Source organism: Pelophylax lessonae, assembly GCF_965119305.1.
Source record: "Pelophylax lessonae genome assembly, chromosome: 7".
Classification (NCBI taxonomy): Eukaryota; Metazoa; Chordata; class Amphibia; order Anura; family Ranidae; genus Pelophylax; species Pelophylax lessonae.
Window position 1 is genome coordinate 295,862,109 of NC_138774.1, and position 26,405 is coordinate 295,888,513.

Genomic DNA, 26,405 nt, shown 5'->3' on the forward strand with positions numbered 1-26,405 from the left:
TACAGCGCATCTAGAAAGTATTCACAGTTTTACTTTTTCCACATTTTGTTATGTTGCGGCCTTATTCCAAAATTGATTAAATTTCTTATTTTCCCTCAAAATTCTACAAACAATCCCCCATAGTGACAATGTGAAAGAAGTTTGTTTGAAATCTTTGCAAATTTATGAAAAAAAAGGAAAAAAATCCCATGTACATAAGTATTCACACCCTTTGCCACGACACTCAGAATTGAGCTCAGGTGCATCCTGTTTCCACTGATCATCCTTGAGATGTTTCTACAACTTGATTGGAGTCCAACTGTGGTCAATTCAGTTGATTGGACATGATTTGGAAAGGCGCACACCTGTCTATATAAGGTCCCACAGGTAACAGTGCATGTCAGAGCACAAACCAACTGAACAATGGTAGACAAAAGGCCGCTCAGATGTGTGTATGAAAGCCTTGAAGTCGGGTGCTCGTCTAGGTCTGTAATCCAAACAGCAGCGAGCATAAGAGAAGATTGACAGCGCTCCGAATAATGGGCAAATAGGATGTTTATTGAAGAAAAGTGTCCAAAATAGCAGACATCATGGACATATAGACAGCAAGATGGTTAACGCGTTTCATGAAAAGATTTGCTTAGTCATAACCTAGGTCAGTGATGGCAAACCTTGGCAACCCAAATGTTTTGAAATTACATTTCCCATGATGCTCATGCACTCTGCAGTGTAGTTGAGCATCATGGGAAATGTAGTTCAAAAACATCTGGGGTGCCAAGGTTCACCATCACTGACCTAGGTTATGACTAAGCAAATCTTTTCGTTAAATGGAGGCACAGTGGCCTCCATCATCTGTAAACGGAAGAAGTTTGGAACCACCAGGACCCAAGGTTATGACTAAGCAAATCTTTTTGTGAAATGCGTTAACCATCTTGCTGCCTGTATGTCCATGATGTCTGCTATATTGTTAACTTTTCTTCAATAAACATCCTCTTTGCCTTTTATTCGGAGTGCTGTCAATCTTCTCTTGTGCTCAGAGCACAAACCATGCAGTTCAAGGAAATGTCTGCAGACCTCTGAGACAGGATTGTATGGAGAAACAGATCTGGGGAAGGGTACAGAAACATTTCTGCAGCATTGTGAAGGTCCCAATGAGCTCCGTGGCCTCCATCATCTGTAAATGGAAGACGTTTGGAATCACCAGGACTCCTAGAGCCGGCCTCTCGGCCAAACTGAGCGATCGGGGGAGGGGGGCCTTAGTCAGGGAGGTGACAAAGAACCTGATGGTCACTCTGACAGAGCTCCAGCGTCTCTCTGTGGAGAGAGGAGAACCTTCCAGAAGAACAACCATCTCTGCAGCACTCCACCAATCAGGCCTGTATGGGTGTGGCCAGATAGAAGCCACTCCTCAGTAGAAGGCACATGACAGCCCGCCTGGAGTTTGCCAGAAGACACCTGAAGGACTCTAAGACCATGAGAAACAAAATTCTCTGGTCTAATGAAACAAAGATTGAACTCTTTGGCCTGAATGGTAAGCTTCATGTCTGGAGGAAACCAGGCACCGCTCATCACCAGGCCAATATCATCCCTACAGTGAAGCATGGTGGTGGCAGCATCATACTGTGGGGATGTTTTTCAGCGGCAGGAACTGGGAGACTAGTCAGGATGGAGGGAAAGATGAATGCAGCAATGTACAGAGACATCCTTGATGAAAACCTTCTCCAGAGCGATCTGGACCTCAGACTGGGGCGAAGGTTCATCTTCCAACAGGACAACGACCCTAAGCACACAGCCAAGATAACAAAGGAGCGACTACGGGACAACTCTGTGAATGTCCTTGAGTGGCCCAGCCAGAGCCCAGACTTGAACCCGATTGAACATCTCTGGAGAGATCTGAAAATGGCTGTGCACCAACCCTCCCCCATCCAACCTGATGGAGCTTGGGAGGTCCTGCAAAGAAGAATGGGAGAAACTGCCCAAAAATAGGAGTGCCAAGCTTGTAGCATCATACTCAAAAAGACTGGAGGCTGTAATTGGTGCCAAAGGTGCTTCACCAAAGTATTGGGCAAAGGGGGTGAATACTTATGTACATGGGAGTTTTCCTTTTTTTATTTTCAATAAATAAAAAGATTTCAAACTTCTTTCATGTTGTCATTATGGGGGATTGTTTGTAGAATTTGGGAGGAAAATAAGGAATTTAATCTATTTTGGAATAAGGCTATTAACATAACAAAATGTGGAGAAAGTGAAGCGCTGCGAGTACTTTCTGGATGCGCTGTATATTCTGCACATGAGACACGAGCCGCCGCCTGTCCCCAGCCACCAGGATGATAACGTACCTCTTCTTTGCAATCTCGTTCTGTCTCTTCACCTTCTCTTCTTCAAACTCTCGGATGTTACGCACACCGATCTCCAGACAGAACTCCTCGAACACCTCGTCTTCCACCTAGGAAGACCGGATTACAACCGATAAAATCCAAAACTCTCAGGATTACTGGGTGTTGGAGGATTATTATGGACGATGAATCTCAAAATATATAATTGCAGTCACAAAACAAAAAAGTCCTAAATACCGTATTTATCGGCGTATAAACACACACCCTGATTTTAAGAGAGAAGATTCAGGAAAAAAAATTAATTTTAAATAAAGTACTTTGAAGCAAAATAAGGGTCGGTGCCCATCAATGCAGCCTTATCTGTGCCCATCTGCAGCCTCATAAAATACAGCCAGATTCGTGCCCATCTGCAGTCTCATAAAATTCATAAAATACAGCCAGATCAGTGCCCATCTGCAGCCTTATAAAATACAGCCAGATCCGTGCCCATCTGCAGCCTCATAAAATACAGCCAGATCCGTGCCCATCTGCAGCCTCATAAAATACAGCCAGATCCGTGCCCATCTGCAGCCTCATAAAATACAGCCAGATCCGTGCCCATCTGCAGCCTCATAAAATGCAGCCAGATCCGTGCCCATCTGCAGCCTCATAAAATGCAGCCAGATCCGTGCCCATCTGCAGCCTCATAAAATGCAGCCAGATCAGTGCCAATCTGCAGCCTCACAAAATGCAGCCAGATTAGTGCCCATCTGCAGCCAGATCAGTGCCCATCTGCAGCCACATAAAATGCAGCCAGATCAGTGCCCATCTGCAGCCTCATAAAATGCAGCCAGATCAGTGCCCATCTGCAGCCTCATTAAATGCAGCCAGATCCGTGCCCATCTGCAACCTCATAAAATGCAACCAGATCCGTGCCCATCTGCAACCTCATAAATACAGCCAGATCAGTGCCCATCTGCAGCCTCATAAATGTAGCCAGATCAGTGCCCATCTGCAACCACATAAAAAGAAGTCAGATCAGTGCCCATCTGCAACCACATAAAAAGAAGTCAGATCAGTGCCCATCTGCAGCCTCAAAAAGAAGTCAGATCAGTGCCCATCTGCAGCCTCAAAAAGCAGTCAGATCAGTGCCCATCTGCAGCCTCAAAATACAGCCAGATCAGTGCCCATCTGCAGCCTCAAAATACAGCCAGATCAGTGCCCATCTGCAGCCTCAAAATACAGCCAGATCAGTGCCCATCTGCAGCCTCAAAATACAGCCAGATCAGAGCCCATCTGCAGCCAGATCAGAGCCCATCTGCAGCCAGATCAGAGCCCATCTGCAGCCAGATCAGAGCCCATCTGCAGCCAGATCAGAGCCCATCTGCAGCCAGATCAGAGCCCATCTGCAGCCTCATAAAATGCAGCCTCATAAAATGCAGCCAGATCAGTGCCCATCTGCAGCCACATAAAATGCAGCCAGATCAGTGCCCATCTGCAGCCACAAAATGCAGCCAGATCAGTGCCAATCTGCAGCCTCATAAAATGCAGCCAGATCAGTGCCCATCTGCAGCCTCATAAAATGCAGCCAGATCCGTGCCCATCTGCAGGCACATAAAATGCAGCCAGATCAGTGCCCATCTGCAGCCAGATCAGAGCCCATCTGCAGCCAGATCAGAGCCCATCTGCAGCCACATAAAATGCAGCCAGATCAGTGCCCATCTGCAACCTTTATAAATGTAGCCAGATCCGTGCCCATCTGCAGCCTCATAAAATGCAGCCAGATCAGTGCCCATCTGCAGCCTCATAAAATACAGCCAGATCAGTGCCCATCTGCAGCCTCATTAAATGCAGCCACATCCGTGCCCATCTGCAACCACATAAAATGCAGCCAGATCAGTGCCCATCTGCAGCCTCATAACATACAGCCAGATCCGTGCCCATCTGCAACCTCATAAAATACAGCCAGATCCATGCCCATCTGCAGCCTCATAAAATACAGCCAGATCCGTGCCCATCTGCAACCACATAAAATGCAGCCAGATCAGTGCCCATCTGCAGCCTCATAAAATACAGCCAGATCCGTGCCCATCTAGGCCTCATTAAATGCGGCCAGATCCGTGCCCATCTGCAACCACATAAAATGCAGCCAGATCAGTGCCCATCTGCAGCCTCATTACATACAGCCAGATCCGTGCCCATCTGCAACCTCATAAAATACAGCCAGATCCGTGCCCATCTGCAGCCTCATAACATACAGCCAGATCCGTGCCCATCTGCAGCCTCATAACATACAGCCAGATCCGTGCCCATCTGCAACCTCATAAAATACAGCCAGATCCATGCCCATCTGCAGCCTCATAAAATACAGCCAGATCCGTGCCCATCTGCAACCTCATAAAATGCAACCAGATCTGTGCCCATCTGCAACCTCATAAATGCAGCCAGATCAGTGCCCATCTGCAGCCACATAAAATACAGCCAGATCAGTGCCCATCTGCAGCCTCATAAATGCAGCCAGATCAGTGCCCATCTGCAGCCTCATAAATGCAGCCAGATCAGTGCCCATCTGCAACCACATAAAATGCAGCCAGATCAGTGCCCATCTGCAGCCTCATAAATGCAGCCAGATCAGTGCCCATCTGCAACCTCATAAAATGCAACCAGATCTGTGCCCATCTGCAACCTCATAAAATGCAACCAGATCAGTGCCCATCTGCAGCCTCATAAAATACAGCCAGATCAGTGCCCATCTGCAGCCTCATTAAATGCAGCCACATCCGTGCCCATCTGCAACCACATAAAATGCAGCCAGATCAGTGCCCATCTGCAGCCTCATAACATACAGCCAGATCCGTGCCCATCTGCAACCTCATAAAATACAGCCAGATCCATGCCCATCTGCAGCCTCATAAAATACAGCCAGATCCGTGCCCATCTGCAACCACATAAAATGCAGCCAGATCAGTGCCCATCTGCAGCCTCATAAAATACAGCCAGATCCGTGCCCATCTAGGCCTCATTAAATGCGGCCAGATCCGTGCCCATCTGCAACCACATAAAATGCAGCCAGATCAGTGCCCATCTGCAGCCTCATTACATACAGCCAGATCCGTGCCCATCTGCAACCTCATAAAATACAGCCAGATCCGTGCCCATCTGCAGCCTCATAACATACAGCCAGATCCGTGCCCATCTGCAGCCTCATAACATACAGCCAGATCCGTGCCCATCTGCAACCTCATAAAATACAGCCAGATCCATGCCCATCTGCAGCCTCATAAAATACAGCCAGATCCGTGCCCATCTGCAACCTCATAAAATGCAACCAGATCTGTGCCCATCTGCAACCTCATAAATGCAGCCAGATCAGTGCCCATCTGCAGCCACATAAAATACAGCCAGATCAGTGCCCATCTGCAGCCTCATAAATGCAGCCAGATCAGTGCCCATCTGCAACCACATAAAATGCAGCCAGATCAGTGCCCATCTGCAGCCTCATAAATGCAGCCAGATCAGTGCCCATCTGCAGCCACATAAAATACAGCCAGATCAGTGCCCATCTGCAGCCTCATAAATGCAGCCAGATCAGTGCCCATCTGCAACCACATAAAATGCAGCCAGATCAGTGCCCATCTGCAGCCTCATAAATGCAGCCAGATCAGTGCCCATCTGCAACCTCATAAAATGCAACCAGATCTGTGCCTATCTGCAACCTCATAAAATGCAACCAGATCTGTGCCCATCTGCAACCTCATAAATGCAGCCAGATCAGTGCCCATCTGCAACCTCATAAAATACAGCCAGATCCGTGCCCATCTGCAGCCTCATAAAATAAAGCCTGATCCATGCCCATCTGCAGCCTCACGTCAGATTACACAGAGCAGGATCTCCTGTTTACTCGGTGGTCTCTTTAATACGAAGTCCCGCCTCCTGTGATAGACAGAACACTGGTCCAATGCCAGTCCAGACAGGATTTCGTATTACAAAGGCCGCCGAGTAAACAGGAGATCCTCGTTCTATGTAATCTGATGGCGCTCATCCCCTGCTTCCCCTCCGAGGCAGCTAAATTAAAATGGCGGTGTATATTACGCACACACTATTTGCACCCGATTTTCAGGGAGAAAAAGTGTGCGTTATACACCTATACGGAATATTAAAAAAACTGTATATTTTCAGGAAATACCAAAAGTCTCTTTCAGGAGAGAAACCTAAAGGGCCACAATGATGGCGTCTACAACACAAGGAGGATTATGGGAATACAAAGCCGATATTTCATCACTCACCAAATTCATCTTCTCCTTCAAGTCCTTCATCTCCCTCTCGCGGCTCTGAATGATCCTTTTAATGTCATTGATACGCGGGTTGAAGTTGGCCAGCTCACTCTCCAGCTTGGATTTTTCCTGGGTGAGAAAAATGGAAAGTTTGAGTTCTCGGCCCGACACCAAAAACCACTTCGGATGATTTATCACAAATTACCATTTTATACGCCAAAATCTCTAAGGCTGCATTCATACTTGAGCGTAGCGTTACCAGGCGTTTTTGGAGGCAGGCATTGACATCTTTAAAAAACGCTGGTTATCAGCCCAAAAAGAAGCTCATGTACTTCTTTCAGCTACAGGCGTTTTGCTTCAGGCGTTTAAACGCTCAGATGTGAACAGGGGCCATTTAAATGAATGGCATTTTACTTGTTGGGCGTTTTGGAACGTTTTTTTTTTTTAGCGTTTTTGGAGCTGAAGAACGCCCAGGTGTGAATGGAGCCTTAGATGCTGCCCTGAAAGACGACTAGAGAAAAAAAAAAAAAAAAGACACCAATTTTATTTGTGTTCAGCGTCGCACGACCGCGCAATTCTCAGTTCAGTTAAAGTAACAGTGCCATATCACCAAAAAATGGTCTGGTCATGAAAGGAGGGGGGGGAAATCTTCAGGGGCTGCAGTGGATTAAGTGGTTGTAAACCTTCAAAAAAAAAAAAAAACTTAGAACCCCCCAAACATTATATATTTTTTTTAGCAGAGACCCTAGAGAATAAAATGAAGATTGTTGCAATATTTTAAAAATGTCCACAGCTTACCAGCTTAGAGTTACAGAGGAGGTCTGGGGCTCAAATTATTGCTCTCACTGTAACGATCGCAGCGATACCTCACATGTGTGGTTTGAACACCATTTACATATGTGGGTGCGACTTGCGTATGTGAGATCTGGGGTCAAAAAGACCTCACACCTCACATCTACACAAAATGTTATTTTTTAATGATGGGAAAAAAAAAATGGGTTCTTTAAATCCGCTGCTAGGAAGCGACGTATAAAGTCGCTCTGGTCCTCCAAGGCCATAGAGTGGAATGGGGGCCCTCTTGCCCTCACTTGACTTCCTGCCTGGGCCCTGGTAGGACCGGATCGTTTTCCCCGCTACCGACTGTTCCGGTAAGTGGAAAAAACAACCAGAAATTAATTATTAAAAGAGCTTAGTGGTGAGCTGGCAAAACCATTAACAGATCTATTTAACCAATCATTAGTAACAGGAGTCGTCCCGGAAGACTGGAAATTGGCAAATGTCGTGCCCATTCACAAGAAAGGTAGTAGGGAGGAATCGAGCAACTATAGACCAGTGAGTCTGACATCAATAGTAGGCAAATTAATGGAAACCCTATTAAAGGATAGGATTGTGGAACATCTTAAATCCCATGGATTGCAAGATGAAAAACAACATGGGTTTACTTCAGGGAGATCATGTCAAACAAATCTTATAGATTTTTTTGACTGGGTGACTAAAATAATAGACGGTGGAGGTGCAGTAGACATTGCATATCTAGATTTTAGTAAGGCTTTTGACACTGTCCCACATAGAAGACTTATCAATAAACTGCAGTCATTGAGCATGGACTCCCATATTGTTGAGTGGATTAGGCAGTGGCTGAGTGACAGACAACAGAGGGTTGTAGTCAATGGAGAACATTCAGAACAAGGTCATGTTACCAGTGGGGTACCTCAGGGATCTGTACTGGGACCAATTTTGTTTAATATCTTCATAAGTGATATTGCAAAAGGCCTCGATGGTAAGGTTTGTCTTTTTGCTGATGACACAAAGATATGTAACAGGGTTGATGTTCCTGGAGGGAAACGCCAAATGGAAAAGGATTTAGGAAAACTAGAAGAATGGTCAGAACTCTGGCAACTGAAATTTAATGTGGATAAGTGCAAGATAATGCACCTGGGGCGTAAAAACCCAAGGGCAGAATATAGAATATTTGACACAGTCCTGACCTCAGTATCTGAGGAAAGGGATTTAGGAGTAATTATTTCAGAAGACTTAAAGGTGGGAAGACAATGTAATAGAGCAGCACGAAATGCCAGCAGAATGCTTGGATGTATAGGGAGAGGTATAAGCAGTAGAAAGAGAGAAGTGCTTATGCCGCTGTACAGAACACTGGTGAGACCTCACTTGGAGTATTGTGCGCAGTACTGGAGGCCATATCTCCAGAAGGATATAGATACTCTAGAGAGAGTTCAGAGAAGAGCTACTAAACTAGTACATGGATTGCAGGAAAAAACTTACCAGGAAAGGATAAAGGACCTTAACATGTATAGCTTGGAAGAAAGAAGAGACAGAGGGGATATGATAGAAACATTTAAATACATAAAAGGGAATCAACTCGGTAAAGGAGGAGAGCATATTTAAAAGAAGAAAAACTACCACAAGAGGACACAGTTTTAAATTAGAGGGGCAAAGGTTTAAAAGTAATATGAGGAAGTATTACTTTACTGAGAGAGTAGTGGATGCATGGAATAACCTTCCTGCAGAAGTGGTAGCTGCAAATACAGTGAAGGAGTTTAAGCATGCATGGGATAGGCATAAGGCTATCCTTCATACAAGATAGGGCCAGGGACTATTCATAGGATTCAGATATATTGGGCAGACTAGATGGGCCAAATGGTTCTTATCTGCCGACACATTCTATGTTTCTATGTTTCTATGTAGAAAGCGGCGGGAGGTAGTGATCCAACTGGTAGATATGGTAGATATCAGCTGCCATATCACCGGTATTGAGCGTCAAAGTAGCAACGGCCGTGGGGGGGGAGGGGGACGTTTGAGGGGGGGGGGGGGGGGTTTTGAGGCGTTCCGGAAGTGGTTAAGACTCAAGGGTAGAGGGACGGGTATTACCTGCATATTCATTGCCAAGTGTCGGGTTTTGGTCTGCTCCAGATCACTCTGTGAATATTTAAGTCTCATCTGCAGACCGTGAGCTTGAGACTGGACTTGTCTTAGCTCCGCCTCCTTGCGCTTTGCTTTCATTTGCTCCTAAGGAGAGAGAAAGAAAAAGAAAAAAAAGGGAGGGAAGTTAGCTCTGTGGACCATCTCTTCATTGTACACATCTATTCCATCTACCTCCCATTACTAAGTTAACCCCTTGGAGCCTAAGCCTTTTTCTGACATTTGTTGCTTACAAGTTAAAATCAGTATTTTTTGCTGGAAAATTAGTTAGGACCCCCAAACACACACACACACACACATATTTTTTTATTTAGCAGAGACCTTAGAGAATAAAATGGCGATCTTTGCAACATTTTGTCACATGGTATTTGTGCAGCGGTCTTTCAAATGCATATTTTTGGGGAAAAAAAAAAAGACCCCAAATCCCTCCACTGCACTTCAAAGCATTCATAACGCCACGTTTGGCTGTTTTGAATGCGGCCATTTAAAAAAAAAAAAAAAAAAAAAATCGGCGTCTTTAATGCTCCAGCACCCAGAAGTGATATCATTATGACGCTTCCGGGCTTTTACCACTTCAAAGCATGCTAAACGCCAAGTATGACCGTGACGCAACGCGTAAGTGTGACAGACGTAGGTAGACTGAAATAGGGTTAGTGAATACCGGAAGCAACGCTCGTGCCTACACGGAGGCAATACTTGTGAGCCACCGCCGGAGGTTATTAATACACAGTTTGTATTAAAAACATCTGGCGGTGGCTCACCGGTATTGCCTCTTTGTAGGCACGAGTGTCGCTTCTGGTATTCACCAACTCTGTCTCAGTCTACGCCCTACGCGTTACATCTGTGTGTGCGTTCTATATCCATCGGCAGTGTGTGCGCGCCTTATATCCATCGGCAGTGCGAGTGCGTTATATCCATTGTCAGTGTGTGTGCATGTTATATCCATTGTCAGTGTGTGTGCATGTTATATCCATTGTCAGTGTGTGTGCATGTTATATCCATTGTCAGTGTGTGTGCATGTTATATCCAACGTCAGTGTGTGCATGTTATATCCAACGTCAGTGTGTGTGTGTGTGTGTGTGTGTGTGTGCGCATGTTATATCCATTGTCAGTGTGTGCGTTGTATCCATTGTCAGTATGTGTGCGTTGCATCCATTGTCAGTGTGTGTGCGTTGTATCCATTGTCAGTGTGTGTGCGTTATATCCATTGTCAGTGTGTGTTATATCTATTAAATAAAATTGTTAAATATACTACACTATGAGAGTATTCCTCTATATACCTCAATTTATGAACTTATAAAAGATGATCCTTGGGAACAGCAACCAATAATAGATCTGGTATACTGGTGGAAACGAACTTGCTGAGGACATCTAGTGGGGAAAAAGGAGTTTAATCTTCCAAAAGGATATACTTACAGTGATACCTCGGTTCACGAATGCTTCTGTTCACGAATAACTCGGTTCACGAACAGAAAAGTTCATAAAAATATGCTCCAGTTCACGAACAGGAGCCGTGGCCATTTTAATGCTATTTCCAGGCTGTCACATGGTCGTGACTTCCTGTAGGAAGATCGTGGAGAGAAGAAGAGACACAGAAAGAAGTACTGCGAGTACTGTGAAGACACTTTTTGCTTTTTGGTGTGCTTTTTAGCACATACAGTACTGTACTACTGTACAATACTGTACAGTACTTGTGTACAATACTGTACTTCCTGTATTGTATTTCACAGCCTCCCACCTGCCTTACTCCATGCCAGAAGTCATCTCAAGCAAGGTTAGTGTTCTCTCTTTATACATTACTATACTGTACTAATGAGAATTGTAATTTGTTTCATATTTTTGTGCTTCAAAAATCAAAAAAAAAAAAAAGTCAGAACGGATTACCTGGATTTACATTGAACCCTATGGGAAAATGTGCCTCGGTTCACGACCAATTCGGTTCGCGACCAGAGTCAGTTCACAAATTAAGTTCGTGAACCGAGGTATCACTGTATATGCCTTAAGCAAGCTATTTTGAGGGGAGAGGCTAGAAAGCACAGTGGTGCCAGTTGTTCACACTGGTGAAGGGACGCACCTTCTTTTTTTTTTCTAATTAAGAATAGGTTTCACTAATGGATGGTCTGACGCTAATTGAAGAGTTTGTTTTTTTATGTACTTTATACATGTGAATGAATTCACGTATAATACATTTCAATTTTAATTATTTCACTATTGGAGGTTTTTTTGCACAGTGCACTTTATGGATTGTTCACTCTATTGCACTTTATATTAATGAGATGCTAGATCATTGTCTATATGTATTTATGAATATTTTATAACAAGCTCCTGACACTTTCATATTTTTCTTTGCACTTAAAAGTCTCATTGCACTAATCGGCTGACATTTAATTTTTTGGTACCGGGGTGATGCCTCTAACTGCAGGCATCACCCCGGTACAACCCCGTAAAGCCGAGGCCGCATACTTTCATTCCGTCGGCGCTAAGGGGCTAAAGTTGATTAGGTCTATGCAATACATGCACTATTAGAAGGCAGAACATGCTGGTAGAAAAAGTTAAGCACACAAAGGACTCGTTCCCACAGGAGGTTTCTATGTGTACCTCCTCCTGCGAGAGCCATGTTTACCCACATGGGAATGCGCACGTGTTGCGCACAGGGTACGCATTGATACGCCTCATGTCCACTAAGCCAAACTTGCACACTGCTTTAGCGACTGTGAGGAAGTGACATCACTCGACCCACCGGGTCACTTACTGACCACACACAAAATACGCAACAGACCTTAAGCTCTTCTGTTAATTTTTCCTTCTTTTCCTTGAGTTTATCCACCGCTTTTTCGTCCCATCGCCTGGCTTTGGCTTTTAAGTCGCTGGCACCTCCGGAAATCACACCAGACTTTTGGAACAAAGTACCGTCCAAAGCAACTGTCTGCCAGAGGAAGATGAAGGAATTGTTAGAGAACTATATAGCTTCAATTCCAAAAAATATATAAAATCGGATCAAGCTCAGCATTCTGCTTTAAATTGCCTCTGGACCAGAGAAGGAAGAAAGAAAGAGGGAGAACGAAGGAAGGAAGAAAGAAAGAGGGAGAACGAAGGAAGGAAGAAAGAGAGGGAGAAGGAAGGAAGGAAGGAAGGAAGGAAGGAAGGAAGAAAGAAAGAGGGAGAACAAAAAGAAGGGAGAACAAAGAAAGAAAGAAAGAAAGAAAGAAAGAAAGAAAGAAGGAAGAGGGAGAACAAAAAGGAAGAAAGAAAGGAGGGAGAACAAAGGAAGAAAGAAAGGAGGGAGAACAAAGGAAGGAAGAAAGAGGGAGAACAAAGGAAGGAAGAAAGAGGGAGAACAAAGGAAGGAAGGAAGAGGGAGAACAAAGGAAGGAAGGAAGGAAGAGGGAGAACAAAGGAAGGAAGGAAGAGGGAGAACAAAGGAAGAAAGAGGAAGAAGGAAAGAGGAATTGAGGAAGAAGGAAGAAGGAAAGGAGGAAAAAAAGAGGAAAGAAAGAAGGAAGAAGAAGAAGAAGTAGCAGCAGCAGTAGATAGATACTTCAAGCTTGGTTACACAATGACAGAGTTTTAATCAACTATGAAATCCCATAAAAAGTTCAGCATTCTAATGGATCTCACTGGCTTCTTACTTTGTGCCTCTGATGTCCTCCGAAGGCTATCCGGCGAGCATCTTCTACATTATCACAAACCAAAGCGTTACCGCAGGCGTACTGCAGGGCCTTCTTGATGTGTGGCGGCTCATAGCGGATCACGTCAATCACCAACTTCGCTCCTTTTAGCTCACGGAGCTTCTCATCGGTGGGTTTTACCTATGTAAAAATAAATGAATAAATAAAATAACCGTGTTATTACAAAGATTTCAGATTCTAGAACGCCCCAGCAACTGGAACAGCAGGTGAAAGAACGCTTAGTGCATTACCACCAAAACCATTTACTGAAAACGCACAACAGCGTTATACTCACAAAGTAGAAATAAAATCAAGCTTGTCATATATATTCACTCAAAACAGAGAATTGTAATTCAAACCTTACAAAAAAAATGTAGCTCATTACCGTGGACGAGAAGTGAAATGACATTTATGTCCCCAATCTGCAAACCTCAATACACCCAAGCACATAGTGATACTCACCCTATAAAGAAACTGTAAACTCAAAGAACTGATCCATTGATACCAAGCATATAAATTTGCAACTTAAAATTTCCTTTAAAACAATCGGCGGAATGAAATAAAATACCTCCAAGTAATCCAGAGGAAGGAAGGTCTCCGGCTCTCCTCGCTGCTCTTTAATATACTGGATGCAGTCTCTGCCGGTCTTCTCTGAATCAACAATGATGGCATCCATGTTTTTCCCGAGCACCTTGGTTACAGCAATCTGGTACTTCTTCTGAGTGGGCTGGCAGAGGTCAATCAGTCGTCCGTACTGAGGAAAGAGAAGAATTGGATGTCAGAAGAAAGAGCATATATTCAGTTCTACAAATAAGGACCAGATAGTTTTAAAAACAGCGCCTTCTTTGTAGACCAGATTTCGTGTTACGTCTACCTTTAGGGTGCAACATGAAGCATGGGCACATACAACCTGCTCCTAAACCCTAACCACTCCCCTACTTATTTGTGCAGTATAAAAGACAAAATACATAAAGCACTCAGGAACAGGTATAAGTCTCTGGTATAAAGGATTTTAGGGGTGAAAACAGAAGCGTCGCAGCCGGCTTTGTTATTGCCGGTAGCGGTGTGATCGGACATGTGTGCAAGAACTCCTCCAAGAACATCCTCTAGAGCAGTGGTTCTCAACCTTCCTAATGCGGCCACCCTTTAATACAGTTCCTCATCTTGTGGTGACCCCCAACCTAAAAATTATTATAACTGTAATTTTGCTACTGTTCTGAATCGTAATGTAAATATCTGATATGCAGATAGTATTTTCGTTGTTACAAATTAATGCAGGGCTGGGGACATGGTACATGCCGCGCTGCGGGCCCGGTACAGGAGAATGCAGTGCTGCGGGCCCAGTACAGGAGAATGCAGGGCTGCGGGCATAGTACAGGAGAGGCAGGGCTGCGGGCATAGTACAGGAGAGAAATGAAAAGAATTTTGGTGGCCCAAAAGAAACTGCGCAAAATTGGTGATATTCGATACTAAATTAATCAATCAAATTGTCATAAATTAATTAAATATATATAAGAGGAATTGCTTCCATAGTGCAAGCTGCAATAAAAAACGTATAAAACGCATAAATGTGAAAAGAGTGGAATAAATTGCGCTCAACACTTAACACAACCAAAAAGTGCTTGTGTGCATAAATATGTGAATAAATGGTTATAAATAAATATATACAAAATCCTAAATGTGAAAGGTCCTTGGTAAATAAGTATCAACAGTCTTTAAAGTGCCCAGTGCAATACAGATCTCTCAGCAATGACTGAAAATCACTCCAACTTCAAGTGAGGGACCTCCACCTTAAGAAACTTTTCTCCACCCAGTGCTCGGGGTAAATACTTCTTACCAAAGCTGATGGACCCCTTAATTACAGGGGGTCTAAAACAGCGTAGATGGTCCACAAATGCCTCCAAGCTATCCTTCAGGTCCCTTGATATAAGACTCAGCTCGCATAAGGAACTCCAAGTATTTCAGGATATTTGTGGGGAGAAAGATAAGGAAACTCCGATAGTGTAGTATGTTCTGGTAATTAGGGTTTATTAATGAAATTGCACTTACTCAAACATTAGAATCAAATGCCTTCATGCAGTAAATGCAGCATGGGTTCGGTGTACGGGACGCTCCTAAGCTTCTGCGTATCACCAACCCGGAACTCCACGGTCTCACGTTCCCGACGCACGTTTCGTCAGACGCGCTGACGTCATCAGGGGATCATGATGATCCCCTGATGACGTCAGCGCGTCTGACGAAACGTGCGTCGGGAACGTGAGACCGTGGAGTTCCGGGTTGGTGATACGCAGAAGCTTAGGAGCGTCCCGTACACCGAACCCATGCTGCATTTACTGCATGAAGGCATTTGATTCTAATGTTTGAGTAAGTGCAATTTCATTAATAAACCCTAATTACCAGAACATACTACACTATCGGAGTTTCCTTATCTTTCTCCCCACAAATATCCTGAAATACTTGGAGTTCCTTATGCGAGCTGAGTCTTATATCAAGGGACCTGAAGGATAGCTTGGAGGCATTTGTGGACCATCTACGCTGTTTTAGACCCCCTGTAATTAAGGGGTCCATCAGCTTTGGTAAGAAGTATTTACCCCGAGCACTGGGTGGAGAAAAGTTTCTTAAGGTGGAGGTCCCTCACTTGAAGTTGGAGTGATTTTCAGTCATTGCTGAGAGATCTGTATTGCACTGGGCACTTTAAAGACTGTTGATACTTATTTACCAAGGACCTTTCACATTTAGGATTTTGTATATATTTATTTATAACCATTTATTCACATATTTATGCACACAAGCACTTTTTGGTTGTGTTAAGTGTTGAGCGCAATTTATTCCACTCTTTTCACATAGTACAGGAGAGGCAGGGCTGCGGGCATAGTACAGGAGAGGCAGGGCTGCGGGCATAGTACAGGACATGCAGGGCTGCGGGCATAGTACAGGACATGCAGGGCTGCGGGCATAGTACAGGACATGCAGGGCTGCGGGCATAGTACAGGACATGCAGGGCTGCGGGCATAGTACAGGACATGCAGGGCTGCGGGCATAGTACAGGACATGCAGGGCTGCGGGCATAGTACAGGAGAGGCAGGGCTGCGGGCATAGTACAGGGCTGCGGGCATAGTACAGGAGATGCAGGGGCTGCGGGCATAGTACAGGAGATGCAGGGGCTGCAAGGGGTCTCACTTACCGTTTGGTGAGGCGCCTTGCCTTTTAAATATGGCGTCGCCCAGCGCCAATATGTCTACGCGCACGCCCCGTCTGCCCGAGACTAGTCGAGCATGTACGGGCTTTCCTGAGCAGCTGTGGCGCATGCGCAGTGTACCTGACTGGCCAGCCGCGGCCATTTTTATTTCAGCTGCTGCGGTGTGTTTTCTGATGGTCTTAGACGACCCCTGTGAAAGGGTAGTTTGACCCCCAAAAGGGGGGGGGGGGGGAAATCGCAACCCACAGGTTGAGAACCGCTGCTCTAGAGTCTAGAACTACCACCTACTCCCCATCTACTCCCCCTCCCGCCCATGTACTATGAGCACACCCTATATATAACCTATATAACTGTGCTTGCTCCTTCTCTACACCTGAAGAAAGCACACGCAAGCTCAGAGCTTCGCACACGCTCAGAAACGCGTTGGGTTTGCCTAGCTCCCCAGTGACGTCACACGCCTCTCCCCGTGCTGTGTGTCTCTTCACGGCCTCTGCCTGGGACCTGGAAGTCAACAGGAGACTGCCGGCATCATCTTCTCCCACAGACCACGGTGCCCCCGGATGATGCATCAGGCTGAATAGATGGACAGTTCACCAGGAGGATCCTCATTACTGCATTATCCTAAAAGCCTGATGTTTTCTGGCTTCTGCGAGTGGCCATTTGTCTTTTTATTAGGTGCTGTATTAACCAGTTCTCGACCGGCCCCACATTTTTACCGCGTCAATGTGGCTCTCCTGCGCGAATTGACGTAGGTCTAGGTCGGTCGCGAGCAGGCATTGAGAATGTCATATAGCAGAATGTGAAAAAATATATATTAATTTTTTTTTTTTTTCAGAATTGTCGCTCTTTTTTTTTTTTGTTTAGAGCGCGAAAAAAAAAAAAAAAATGCAGAGGTGATCAAAAGAAAGCTCTATTTGTGGGAAAAGAATTACATGAATTTTATTTGGGTAAAGCGTCGCACGACCGCGCAATTGTCTGTTAAATTAACGCAGTGCCGAATCACAAAATATGGCCTGGTCATTAAGGGGGAAAATCTTCCGGTCTTAAAGTGGTTAAAAGAACTGCAAAACCAAGTAGGAAAAAAAAAAAACTGTCTATGAAGCAGAATAGATGCCCATACATACCACAGAACCCGGGTACAGCCTCTTGATGCTCTCCATGATTTCGGCTTTGCGTTGCTGTCGGCTGCTCTCTTGGCGATCGATCCTGGCGTCTCCCAGCTGTTCCATCACTTGGTTCAACTCCTTGTTGATTTCATCGATTCTCCTCTTAGCCATTTCCACCTCTTCTGTCAAGGTCTCTTCAAGGTTCTTCTGCTCTTCCAACGATTGCCTGGCAAGGAGAGAGGGAGAGAAAAATTGATTTAGTCTCCCTTCACATATATGTGAATTGGATGCTTTTTGAACTGCTTTTGGATTGCTTCAAATGGTGTCTGTGTTACTTATGATAATGTGTATTGAACTTCAATGTCAGAGACAGGTTCTCCCTATTGATTGTGTATTAAGGTGAGACGTATATATTCTGTTAAGCCTGTCTGTTCCATTGTTAATGAACTCACATATTGTTTCTGTCCAGATGGCTAGATAATTAGTTCAGGTTGATTATATCTCTGTATACAATTTCATCTGCATATGATAATGTAATCAGACAACCCCTGACCCATGTGTGGTAATCTGATCAGGAGGGGGGGGGGGAGGGGTGTGCTGGTGTGTATAAATGTGTGAAACTGTTCAATAAAGGAGAAGATTCCAGTACAAGCTAAGTTGTCGGCTAGCTTTGTATAGGGGGCGGCTGGGAAAATCTGATATCTTTTCACGACTGGGAGGAAGCCGTATACTGACAGAAGTCCACAAGTACAGTGTGGGTTTGCGGTTCCGTTACTATATTATATATATATATATATATATATATATATATATATATATATATATATATATATTTTTTTTTTTTTTTTTTTTTTTTCAAATAACAAAGACTTTACAATCACTTTAACCAGCCAAGTTCCCTCAACACCTCCCTGTAGCAGCCCCCCCCCCCCCCTCACCCATTAAAGACCCAGTGTAAGCTTAGAGAGGATGAAGGGCCTAGTTATTGGCAGCAGGCTTATTACATTAGGAAAGACCTTCATGTTCTTCCCTCTATATCTGAAGGCCAGGATCTGTTGGCAAGCATGACGGTGAAAGTATACATGCCTGGGGGTCATTATGTGCATAACGTGGCTGCTTTGCCCTAATTAAGCAAAATGACAATGTCTAACATGTCGTTCCCCCCCCCCCCCCAGACAGGGTAATGGGAGAACTGGGTACAGCAGAGTTCATACACTAAAATGCAGAATGTTACATACTTGCTGGTAGCGATATATTCCTCCAACTTTTCGATTCTCTTTTGGTTTTCTTCTATTTCGCGCAGTTTCTGTTTGATTTTCGCCTGAATTAAGAACACACAAAAACAAAAATTGAATATACCGCCTTCCGATATTATAGGTCTGGTATGTAAAGAGGCGGCTTCCATTCATACTTCAGTCTCCACTTTCTTCCTTTCCTCCAAATCCAGACGATCTTGGTCGGCCTTCTGATCACGATTAAACTTTTCCAGTTCCTGAGCCAGGGTGGCGGCCCTCTTGCTGGCTTCTTCTTTTAAGCGGTGATATTGCTTAACCTAAAAAAAGGGGCAAGATGAGAAAACGAAAGTTCTTAGTCATACCAAGCCAGGTATCTCCACGCTCCATAAAGCAAGTGGATTGGAAGCAAACGTCTGGTGTCCATACCTGGTTCTCCTCCAGTGTAAGATCTCTGCCTTGACTCTGACTCTCCTCCTCCATCCGCTCTTCAAACTCCTGCCTGGCCTTCTCCACAGCTTGCATCTCCTTCTCCAATTCATCCATATCCCCCTTCCGCTTCTTATATTGCTTCTGAGCGTTCTGAAGGGACTTTTTAGCCGCTTCCAACTTCTTGATCTTGTGGGAAGTGTTTTCCTTGGCTTTGATGTATTGTGGGCGCTTCTGATTCAGCTCAGCGTCCTTCTCCCTATAAAAAAATAAGAGGATGCATGAAAACGGACCTTCTACCAAAAATTAAAGTATGCCTCGTGCCGTTCCTCTCCACAACGCAGACCACTGACAGCTTCCTATATATACACACCTCTATTTCCCCCTCGTACAGGAATGCCCTCCCACTTTCCTAGGCGAGGGTGATGTGGGCACTGCCACCCTCCGGTTTACTCCTGGGATACAAACGTCATCTAACTCTGGGAGCAATACTTCTCACCATTCATAAAATCCTGTGATAGCAACCGAAACGGCAACATGTAAACAAAGGCATGACGCCCAATCTCTGCCCATGGGTGAGATCTGACACTGTGTCATTGGCAAGCAAGAAACAGCTGGCAATGCATGACGTAAAAAAAAAAAAAAAAAAAAAAGTGGTGCGAATGCATGGAACAGTGCTGGATTAATAATATATATATATAAAAAATAATCCAGCACTGTTCCGTGCATTCACACACACACACACACACATATATATAAATAAATCGACAGATATCGTTTTTTTAACCGCCGATATTGATACTTTGGTCATCGTTTATCGGCCGATATTTTCAGAAATTAAAAAAAATGTTTTATTTTCTTATTTTCAATGTCTACAGGTACTGTGGTGGAGGGATCTGGGGGGTCTATAAGACCCCAAACCCCTCCTCTGCACTTAAAGCATTCAAAACGCCAAGTTTGACTGTTGAATGCTGTAAGTTTTTTTAATTCAGCGCCGCCGCACCGAATTCAAAGAAATGGAGACCCCCGGGTCAGACGGCGGCAGTGAAGGTAGGATTCCCGGGACATGTAGCTAAATACACTTTGGCCTAAATATATGACAAAAAATTGAATATATTGGATATTTTTTAACTGTCAAAGTAGAAAATGTCAATTTTTTTGCAAACTTTTTGCTATTTTTTTATTAATATCGCAAAAAATGAAAAGCGCAGAGGTGATCAAATACCACCAAAAAAAAGCTCTGTTTGTGGGAAAAAAAGGACGGACGTCAATTTTGTTTAGGTACAGCTTTGCATGACCGCGCAATTGTCAGTTAAAGTCGCGCAGTGCCAAGTTAAAAAAAGTGGCCTGGGTCTAATTTCTTCAATTCTTGATAAGATCTGTGAGAATGGTATTATTTTCAATAAAAGTTTGTAATAATGGTAATAAAAAAAAAAAAAAAAAAAATGGCCTGGACGTTAAGCAGGAAAATCCTCCAGTCTTAAAGTGGTTAAAATATATAAATAAATAAAAACACCCCATACCTGACTGATGCCCCTTTGGAAGCTGGAAATTACTGAAGTAGATACCCCTACTACCGTGATCTCTGGATTCCGTGCTGCCACACTGAACACAGGAGGTCCTCACTTGGCATGGGGCGTCACCCAAAAACGCTTTGCATTTTATTAACGAGTGCGAGTGGTGCATGACGCCGTGTCCAGCGGCCAGCCGGTTCACAATGTAGCAGGCCATCTGCTCAGCAGGGTACTTTCTGTACATCGTTACACTGACCCCAAGCCAGACCAATGTAAATATGTATAAAATATCCAGCAATGACTTACTTGATCTCCTTCTCGATGGATTGCTGCTCTCTCATCATTTTTCCCAGCTCCTTCTTCTTATCCTTCAGTTCCTCCTCCACCTTATCCATGTGTTTCTTGTCTTTATCGATCTCCTTGTTCTTACTTCCCAGCTCTTTGTTCAGCTTCTCGATCTCAGACTCGTTGTGGTAAAGCTTAAACAGCTGTAACTGGATCTGAGCCCGAGCAACCTCGTCTTTCAACCGCTGATAACGCTCCGCCTGCGGAGAGAACGGCCGGGGTCACCGAATGATTCACGTAGGGTGATAAAAAGTATGTTACGTGTTCCGCTAAATACTTATGGCAATCTGATTGTACCAACAGCTTTATGGGGTTCAGAAACGGAGCCCGAGCTGACATGCAGTAAAAAAAATAGGAGATGTTAACCGGTTCCGGACCGCCCACCGCATAATATATACTGCGGCAGGCTGGCGAACCGACGTAGGGCTACGGCGGTCGCGCGCCTGCAGTTAGGGGGCGAGCAGCTGGCGGCGCGCTCCCGCCCCCCCCCCCCCTCGGCAGTAGGGACTCCGATGCATGGGGCCGCCGGGCTCGTTCCCCGCTGAGAGCTGTTGTAAACACAGCTGACCGTTCTCTCTGGAATGATCACAGAGCGCCTGTGATTCTTCTATATAGGCTCACAGGTCTCTATGTGATCATTTCACAAGCCACGCCCCCATACAGTTAGAATCACTCCCATAGGCTCACATTTAACCCCTTGATCACCCACAGTGTAACCCTTTATTTAACCCTTTGATCGCCCCTGGTGTTTATCCCTTCCCTGCCAGTGTCATTTTTACAGTGACAGTGCATATGTATAGCACTGATTACTGTAGTAATGTCACTGACCCCCCCCCCAAAAAAGTGTCAAAAATGTCAGTTAGGGGTCCGATCTGTCCGCCGCAATCCTGCTAAAAATTGCAGATCACCGCCATTACTAGTTAAAAAAAAGAAAAAAAAAAAAAAAAACAACAATAAAAAAAATGACAGAAATCTTTCCCGTAGTTAATAAAACGCTATAACTTTTGTACAAACCAATCAAAATACGCTTATTGCGATTTTTTTTTTTTACCAAAAATATGTAGCAGAAAAACAAATTGGCCTAAAATGTTAAAAAAAAAAACAGATTTTTACATTTTTTTTTTGAGAACTTCATATAAAAAAAATTTGATAAATATTTTTTCAAAATTGTCGCTCTTTTTTTTTTTTTTTTTCAAAAAAAAAAAAAAACGCACAGGTGATCAAATACCAAATTTTACCAAAAATATGTAGCAGAAAACAAAATGGCCTAAATTTTGATTTTTAATTTTTTTTTTTGGGAATGTTATATAGCAGAATGTGTAAAATATATATATATATTTTTTTATCAGAATTGTCGATTTTTTTTTTTATTGTTATTTGTGGGGAAAAAAAGGACATCAATTTTATTTGGGTACAGCGTCGCACAACCGCGCAATTGTCTGTTAAATTAGTGCAAAAAAAATGGCCTGATCAGGAGGAGGGGGTAAACCTTACGGGGCTGAAGTGACTAAGGCCCCTTTCACACTTATGCAACTGCGATTTGGGACAGCAAAATCCCATGACAAGTCGTTCTCTATTATTTCCAATGAGTACCATTCATATCGGTGCGACTTGCACTACTTTGGCCCCGATTTTAATGCGTTTTGAGGTCCAAAGACAGGCGTTGCTTCAAGCCCAGTCAAAATCGCTGTAAAATTGTGGCAGCAAAATCCCGGGACTTAAGTCGCACAAGTGTAAAAGTGGCCTAAAGTCAGATAATGCCCTTATTATTGGTGTAGGCCATCTATCTTCCTCCCAGAAATGGCACCCCCCCTCCCGCCTTGTTGCTAGGACGTTGCTAAGGCGCTCAGCCATTACTGCTTACCCCTATCATCACAGGAGCAAGACTGCTAATCTTGGCCTAGACTTCTAGGCTGTACTGATAGCTGGGCAAAGGAGGGTTAAGCCGTAGCACCCCTGTGCTGGCGGCATTGACCGAAGCATTTTGCAGCGACCTCGGCTACATGCTGATAAATCACACAGCAATGAGAGAAACAAAGACTGAATTACTGCCATCAATTTGCTGAAATTCCTTAGAAATCCCGCAACCTGTCCATATAGAAGTCTTTGTGCAGTATAAATAAAGCTGTTCTGGGATTGGCTACAATACGTTACGTATCCCCGCTAGGGTAACTGCATGAAAACAGACCTCCTCCTTCTCCTGTTTGGCCTCCTTCCTCTCGGCGGCGATGTTTTTCTTGCGGTGATAGTTGAACTGCGTGTCTTCCTCCGCTTTCACCATCTCCTTCTTACACTTATCGTATTCTGCCGCCAGTTCTCCCGACCGGCTGATCTCTTCAAACAAAGCCGTACGCTCCTTAGGATTCTTCATGGCGATAGATTCTACTGCCCCCTACAGGAGAAAAAAAAACAACTCACGTCTATGAAATGCGAGATAATGGCTGCGAGATAATGGCTTTGAAAAAAGGACGCCCCCTACTTTTGTGAGACACATTCTAATTGGTGCACAGTTTTGACAATAAGCGCCCATTGACATCAACACGGCTTTGAAATAATGCGAGTTTATTGGAACTCAAACTATCTCAAAGCCGCATTTTAGTCCATCTTCAGGAGTAACTTGAAAGACATCTAAGCCAGTTCATGCACAGATTTTTATTAAAATCCCCCCGCGAAGTCGCCAAAAGTAGCGCAGGAATTACTTTTGGAAATTCGGTGCGGCACTGCAAAGTCGGAATTCTTCCATTGCCGGCAATAGGCTGCTATTTTACCCGACAAATCGCACTCTCCAGTTATAGTAAATCCCCCCCTTGGGTGTCATTTATCCTGGAAGACCGAGGACATCTTGTGGATAAAAAGAGGTACTGCGGAGGGACAGATTCACAGACTGCCTGGGCTGCTTTATTTTAACCACTTATCCTCCAGAAGATTTACGCACCTACATGACCAGGCCATTTTTGCGAAACATCACTGCGTTATTTTAACTGACAGTTGCGCGGTCGTGCGACGCTGTACCCAAATACAATGTATCTAATTTTTCTCCACAAATAGAGCTTTCTTTAGTGGTATTCACTAAATTACCACCAAAAGAAAGCTCTATTTGGGTTTAAAAAAAAAAAAAAAAGGGGGACATACATTTTTTTTTTTTGGTTACAGCGTCACACGACCGCGCAATTGTCAGTTAAGGTATTGCAGTGACATATTGCGAAAAATGGCCTGGTCATGAAGGGGGTGGGGTGTAAACCTTCCGGGGCTCAAGAGGGTAACCACTTGCCAACCGGCCACTGCATATATACTGCAGCAAAGTGACCCTATTGCACGAAAGGACGTACCTGTAAGTCGTTTCGTTCAATAGCCGCTCCTCGCACCGCAGGAGGCACAATCGCGCCGTGATTGGCTAGTGGGGGATGTCACCCAACAGGTCTGGTCGGACCCGATGTCTGACAAACACCCGCCATCATCCCAGGAGCGGAAGAACGGCGATCTGCCTATGTAAACAAGGCGACAAGATGGAGATTTTGTGTTCCTGCTAAGCAGAACACGGATCTCTGTCTTCCCCCAGTCAGTGTAACCGACTACAGTTAGCAAGCACCCCCTAGACCAGTGACGGCGAACCTTGGCACCCCAGATGTTTTGGAACTACATTTTCCATGATGCTCAGTTACACTGCAGAGTGCATGAGCATCATGGGAAATGTAGTTCTATAACATCTGGGGTGCCAGGGGGTTCGCCATCACTGCCCTAGGGGCTCACTTAACCCTTTGATCACCCCTTATGTCAATCCCTTGCCAGTGTCATTAGTACAGTGACAGTGCATTTTATTTTTAGCACTGATTACTGTACGGTCACTGGTTCCCAAAAAGTGTCAGAGGTCCGATTTGTCCGCCGCAATGTTGCAGTCCCGAAAAAAAAAAAAAAAAATTGCCACCATTACTAATAAAAAAAAAAAAAAAAAAATTACAAATCTTTCCCCTAGTTTGTAGATGCGATAACTTTTGCGCAAACCAATCAATAAACACTTATTGGAATTTTATTATTTTTTTACTAAAAATATGTAGCGGAATACAAATTGGCTTAAAATGATGAAGATATTTTATTTTTTCACATTTTTTTTATTGGGAATGTTATGTAAAAAATTTTATATATATTTTTTTATTTTTAGAGTTTTCGCTCTTTTTTTTTTTTTTATTATAGCGTAAAAAAAACGCACATGTGATCAAATACCACCAAAAGAAAGCTCTATTTGTGGGGAAAAAAGGACACTAATTTTGAGTACAGCGTCATACGACCGTGCAATTGTCAGTTAAAGTAACGCAGTGCCGTATTGCAAAAAATGGCCTGGTCATTAAGTGGTTAATCAAATATTGTAAAGAAATTTTTTTTTTTTTTTTTTTAAGTCGCCCAGAAGCAATCTATTTTTTTTTTTTTTTTTTTTAACATGTCTTCGGGGGAGGAATCCGCACACAGAGACAATGAGTGCAAACAATGTATCCATGTACCTGAAAGACCAAGAAGTTCCTGGCTTTAATCAGGATCCCCAACTTCTCCAGCTCATCGCTGTATTCTGCCAGCTGAACAACCTTGCTGTTGATTCTGTATTCAGAAGAACCGCCTGGAGGGGGGGGGGGGGGGGAAGACACAAACACGTCAGTAAATGGTAAAAACATTGCAATCGCAGCTTTCTGCAACAATGCTGGAATATAAAAGCGAGACAGGAAGTCCCCGCCCCCACCCCAGAGCGCTGTTTACTGTACAGATGAGGCTACATACACTGAATACAGAGACCCCCCCACCAGGAGCACCTCTGAGTGCTGTAAAATAGGTATTTTGGGCCAGCTTGGCATGGACGAACCATTTAAAAAAGGGAGATTAACCAATTGCCGACCGCCCCACGCAGATTTACTGCGGCTCAGCTGCACATAATCATATAGATCTACGTGACTAAGTGCACACACTTTTGGTGGCACGCGCCACCGGAGCCGCGCTCTCACTGCGATTAGACACAGCGGGAGGCAGATCGCGGGAGGAGCGAGTTCGATCGCCGCCGGCTTCCCGTGATCTTCGCCAATACTGACAGGAGAGCCGCCTGCCTATGTAAACAATACAAGACGGCTCTACTAGAAGGGAGAATGTAAATCCCACACTGTAAAGCGCTGCCCAAACTGTTGGAGCTATATAAATCCTGTATAATATAATAATAATAATATTTATTATTATTATTATTATTATTACACAGCGAGTGTTTTGTATCGATTTACTTTTTATAACACCAGAGGCAACAGACAGTAAATACTTTCATTTGAGGCTCCCTCTATTATATGGGTGTTCAACCTGCAGCCCTCCAGCTGTTGCGGTACTACAAGTCCCATCATGCCTCTGCCTTTGGGGGTCATGCTTGTAACTGTCAGCC

At 44.2% G+C, this 26,405-nt stretch overlaps 1 protein-coding gene across 2 annotated transcripts in view; it reads right to left on the reverse strand.

Annotated features, from left to right (window-relative positions):
• SMC1A (structural maintenance of chromosomes 1A) overlaps positions 1–26,405 on the reverse strand; it is a 38,659-nt gene that overhangs the window by 9,399 nt on the left and 2,855 nt on the right. For both annotated transcript variants that reach the window (XM_082263527.1, XM_082263526.1), the window contains exons 3-15: positions 25,495–25,607; positions 23,187–23,390; positions 20,960–21,198; positions 19,140–19,398; positions 18,890–19,030; positions 18,717–18,799; positions 17,497–17,704; positions 13,742–13,927; positions 13,135–13,314; positions 12,285–12,431; positions 9,455–9,592; positions 6,581–6,697; positions 2,319–2,425 (exon numbers count right to left, since the gene is read on the reverse strand). In XM_082263527.1, coding sequence (XP_082119653.1) covers positions 2,319–2,425; positions 6,581–6,697; positions 9,455–9,592; positions 12,285–12,431; positions 13,135–13,314; positions 13,742–13,927; positions 17,497–17,704; positions 18,717–18,799; positions 18,890–19,030; positions 19,140–19,398; positions 20,960–21,198; positions 23,187–23,390; positions 25,495–25,607 — 2,122 coding nt within the window. The remainder of the gene's footprint in view (positions 1–2,318; positions 2,426–6,580; positions 6,698–9,454; positions 9,593–12,284; positions 12,432–13,134; positions 13,315–13,741; positions 13,928–17,496; positions 17,705–18,716; positions 18,800–18,889; positions 19,031–19,139; positions 19,399–20,959; positions 21,199–23,186; positions 23,391–25,494; positions 25,608–26,405) is intronic.